At 57.9% G+C, this 4,753-nt stretch overlaps 1 protein-coding gene across 1 annotated transcript in view; it reads right to left on the bottom strand.

The window, feature by feature from the left end:
- Positions 1-241: 241 nt before the first annotated feature.
- SRC (SRC proto-oncogene, non-receptor tyrosine kinase) overlaps positions 242-4,753 on the bottom strand; it is a 48,748-nt gene continuing 44,236 nt past the window's right edge. The window contains exons 11-14 of the mRNA XM_035006286.1: positions 3,881-3,957; positions 3,048-3,201; positions 2,774-2,905; positions 242-2,482 (exon numbers count right to left, since the gene is read on the bottom strand). Of these exons, the coding sequence (XP_034862177.1) occupies positions 2,274-2,482; positions 2,774-2,905; positions 3,048-3,201; positions 3,881-3,957 (572 nt within the window). The 3' untranslated portion in view covers positions 242-2,273. The remainder of the gene's footprint in view (positions 2,483-2,773; positions 2,906-3,047; positions 3,202-3,880; positions 3,958-4,753) is intronic.

Genomic DNA, 4,753 nt, shown 5'->3' with positions numbered 1-4,753 from the left:
GCCAGACACGAGCCAGCCTTCTGCCAGATGCACTCCCTCCCTACGTAGGTGCAGGCGCACGCTCGGCCACATTCCGAAGTGGCTATCTCCAATCTGATCATGTCTCCCCCTGGCCTAGAGCCCTCTAGCCACCAGTGTGGCCCGAACAAAGGCCCCTCTGACCGCAGTCTGTCCTCACATCCCACCCCTCTCACTCTCCAGCACACAGTAGGTGCTCAATAAACCACTGGCCAAACTTTTGAGGTCTGTTTGTGTTTAATCAGACAATATGCAAAGTATTTACAACCAATTCTGGATCCCCCCTCCCCCCCAAGCCTGGGCCGTGAAATGCGAGACCCCCCCAGGCCCCGCCCAGAGCTGGGGGCCCCCTAGGCCTCTGCATAGTCATCTGAAATCTACAAAACACTGTTTATTTAAAAAAAAAAAAAAAAAAAAGAACAGTATTAGGACACCTTATACAAAGGGCCCGGGCACCTGGAAGAGGGCTTGAGAGTGCACCGGGGTAAGCGAGCCCAGGTTTGACTGGGATGGACAGCAGACTTGCGTCATAAACATGGATGAAAGGAAAAGTTGAAATTTCATGGGCAGGCCCTGCGTGGCCTGCCTTCCCGCTGGCGGAGCCCGGCTGGCTCGAGAACCCCCGGCAGCAGGAGTGTTATTGCTCTGATGGGGGGCTGTGGGGGAAATGTACATGTCCGGGGAACAGAGCAGGGGAGCGTTCTTACATGTTAAATATGGACACACATCGAGGAACACACACGTGCACACACAACACACATACACACACATAGGGGCCCTTGGCAAAAGGCCCACAAACCATCAGCCACCCCTTTTAAGGTGGGCACACTGAGGCCCGGGGAGGAGCCACCACATACCCTAAGGCTAAACACCAGAGCGAAGGCCAGCACGTCTCCGGACGCCCTCGGCTGGGCTCACCAAGTGATGCCAGGCCACAGGGTCTGGAGCAGAGCAGTTACAGAGACCACGGCCACCCAGGAAGGCAGACAGTGCAGCCCAGAGAGGACGCAGGGGCCACCCGAGGTCCCACGGCCAGGCCCGGCGCCTGGCAGTGGACGCTCATCCTCTCCCACCCCAGCATTAGGTACTCCTTTCCCTACTCATGAGTTGAGGGGTGCCATCTTGGGGAGGAGAGCAGGCGCCAGGCATTGAAATGACACAGGACACACTGGGGGAAGGAAGACCGGGGTTCCCTCTTGAGGCCAGGGCCTCCCAACCACTTGGATCTTCTATTTCTGTTTGATTGCCTCCAGAGCCCGGGAGCTCGCTCTCTTTCATGGCTGGCTAGCTCCGAGGATGAAAAACCACTCACATTCTGATTGACATCTGCTTCCCAACACCTGCCTCGTCACCCCTCATTCCTAGCTCCGCCCTCCATCCACCTCCACTCTCTCCCTGCACAATAGCCCCACCAGGCAGGCAGCGACAGCAGGACTCTGTCTGTTATCTCTAACTCAGCCTGGGGCCCGTGGTCCCCTGGGCTGCCCCAGTCTGCCCACGATGCCTCCAAGGACAATCCTGTTGGTTCCTGAGGAAGACAGGGGGAGCACCAGGTTCCGAACTCACCTCAAACCTGAACTGCTCTGTGGTCTTGGGCAAGTCCCATCCCCTCTCTGGACTGTTTCCCCATGGGTACTATGAGGACAAGGAATTGGTGATCTCTAAGGGTCCCTTGGGTCTAAGAACAGGATTTGAGGGGGATGCCCACCCTACCCACCGCCATGAAGTCAAGCCACACCTCAGCTGCCCAGCCCGGAAGCCCACGGCAGAGGGGTCTGGACCCAGCAGCTTCCACCAACAGGTGTTTCAGAAATGGATGGCAAGGAAGCAGGGCAGCAGGCAGGCCGAGGGCCAGGGGCCCAGCACTCCTCTTTGGAAAGGCTCTTCGGCCAGCTCTGGAGGCAGACCTGGGGGACACGGAAGTGGGAAGGGGCCAATGCAAGGAGCAGGCTGAGGCTGGGAAAGGGTGTCCTCAGTCCGTCCTTCTTCCCGCTTCCTCCTGCTGAGCCGCACAGAGCTCCAGGAGGGAAGGTTGGGAGGACGCAGTCACCATGCCAGCCTTGGACCCTGTCCTTAGGGCCGCCCCGGGCCCCAAGCCCTTCCGTGCCACAAAAGAGGGAGGGGCCTCCTCACTGGCGATTCAGCCCCACAGAGGGGATCAATGCGGGCAGGAGGAGGGAGTCAAGACCCTCCATCAGGGGCCACCCAGCCCAGGATCCAAGCCGAGAAGCCAGTCTGGCCCTGTAGCCTGCTCCCTATAGGTTCTCTCCGGGCTGGTACTGGGGCTCGGTGGATGTGAAGTAGTCCTCCAGGAAGGCCTGCAGGTACTCGAAGGTGGGCCGTTCCTCCGGCTCCTTCCTCCAGCACTGGCACATGAGGTCGTGCAAGGACTCGGGACACTCGGGCGGGCAGGGCATCCGGTAGCCACGCTCCACCTGATCCAGAACCTCACGGTTGACCATCCCTGTGGGAGGAGGGAAGCATGAGGAGACTGGCTCCGGTGAGGAAAGTTGGGTCAGGGGAGGATGATGAGGACAACAGAGAGGACCTCCCGCCCAGGATGGGGGGGTGTAACCATGGGTAAGTCCCCTCCCGAAGGCTGAGAGCCCTGACCAGAGAGCTCCTAAGATCAGCTGCTCACCCTCTTTCTTATACAGATGGGGAAACTGAGGCCTGGGAAGGGATGTGACTTGCCCAACGTCACCAGGGCAGAGGGGTTCAGGGATCAAAGATGGGGCACGGGGAGCCCTCTTACCAGGGTAGGGCACCCGTCCCTTTGTTGTGAGCTCCGTCAGCAGGATCCCAAAGGACCATACATCTGACTTGATGGTGAACCGGCCGTAGAGGGCCGCTTCTGGAGCCGTCCACTTGATGGGGAATTTGGCACCTGCAGGGGGGAGAAAGTTCAGGGGAGGCTCAGTAGAACATCAGGACGGCACTGCCAGGAGGTACCACTCTCATCCCCCGCTGGACAGATGCAGAAACAGGCTCGGAGAAGGCCAGACGGCCCCAACCCAGACCCTGCCCACCTTGCCGGGCCGTGTACTCGTTGTCTTCAATGAGCCGAGCCAGCCCAAAGTCAGCCACTTTGCACACGAGGTTCTCTCCAACCAGGATGTTGGCAGCACGGAGGTCCCGGTGGACGTAGTTCATCCGTTCCACGTAGGCCATGCCTGAGGCGATCTGCAGGCAGAACCCCAGGAACCCGGCTCAGGGACCACCCCAGCCCCCACGCCCCCCCACCGGGTCACCCTACCCTTCCCAGTCTTCTGGCTAGGGAAGTCAGCTTACAATAAACACCGTTGGCACAAAAAGCAGGACCAGTGCTCAGCAGAAAGAGGAAACGAAGGACAAAGGGCAAGGGCAAAGGAGAAACACAGACAAGATCCAGCCCGGGAAGCAGGGCGACCGTGAAAAAGAGGCCCCAGAGGCCCCACAGATACAGACGAGTGCCAGGCCCTCCCTGCTGTCCCGAGTCCCCTCTCTGAACCTGTTTTCTCATGTGAAATGTCAGGACAGCCATCCCGACCTCCCCTGATTGGGATAAGGATTAATGAAGAAATGATGTTGAGCACCACCTACAGCAAGCAAGTACTAATGCATGTTTGTTGAGTGACTAAATAACCTTTACAAAGAAAATTGAGGCCTGAGGTCCCACAGCATGTCACTGACTTCTGATACCCAGCGAAGGGCTCTTTTCTCCACCCAGTAATAAATGTGGTGGGATCAGAGAGCATGGGGGGGGGGGGCGGTCAAGGCAGGCCGCCTGAAGGGGGCCCTCGAGAGGCCAGAAGTGGCTAAGCTGGGTGGGACTGAGTGCTCCAGGGGCCAAGGCTGTGGGAGGTGGGAGGGGCTGACTCACCTGAGCAGCCATGTCCACCAGCTGAGGCAGCCGCAGGTACTTGCCTGTCTCCCCCTTGAGAAAGTCCAGCAGACTCCCTGGACAGAGAGAAAGCAGCACTAGCCCCTGCCCTGTCCCCCCGGAACCAGGAAGCAGTGTCTCCCCGATCCCGTCCACCAGGGCAGGCCAGCCTCGCCTTAAGCGGCACAGCAGATTTCACGCAAACCCACCTCTAAATAAAGTCTCACTCAGCGTCTGTCACTCAGAAGGCAAAGCAGGATGGGAAACAACCAAAGGTCTCCCTCCGGGAGAACAGAAACAATGGTCCGTCCCTACAACGGACTACTACTACCCAGCAATAAAAAAGGGACAGACTACGGATACGTGTGACAAGGACGAACCTCGGATGTAACAGCACATGTGCGGTTCTAGAATAAACACAGCTATGATGACAGAGAGCGTGAGATATTGCCTGGCTTTAGGGCTGGAGGATACGGCCTGCACCGGGCAGCAAGGGGGCCTTCTGGGGTGATGGGGATCTCCCGGAGCTCGACTGTCCTAAGGGATACCCGGAGCGTCCGTTTGTTAAAACTCCTGCGACTGGACGCTTAAAATGCTGTATTTTATCATGTGTAAATTATGCCTCCAAAAAGCAGATTTTGAACAATTTAATTAATTTAAGAATTAAGGACAGGTCAAGCCAGGGCCTTGACCTAGAAGTGGCTCCGCTTGGAGGGGTGCGGGACTTCTCTTTCAGCCGCAGCACGGCAGGTGGCGTTGGAAGACCGGCCAACTGGGGGAGACAAGGTGCACTGTGGGAAATCATTAAAAAAAAAAATGACATGAGAGGGGCGCCTGGGTGGCTCAGTCGGTTAAGCGACTGCCTTCGGCTCA

The sequence above is a fragment of the Mirounga leonina genome, unplaced genomic scaffold (genome assembly GCF_011800145.1).
Source record: "Mirounga leonina isolate KUSES-001 unplaced genomic scaffold, KU_Mleo_1.0 Mir_150, whole genome shotgun sequence".
NCBI lineage: Eukaryota > Metazoa > Chordata > Mammalia > Carnivora > Phocidae > Mirounga > Mirounga leonina.
The sequence above is the reverse complement of the archived record's forward strand: the minus strand, read 5'-3'. Positions and strand labels throughout refer to the sequence as shown.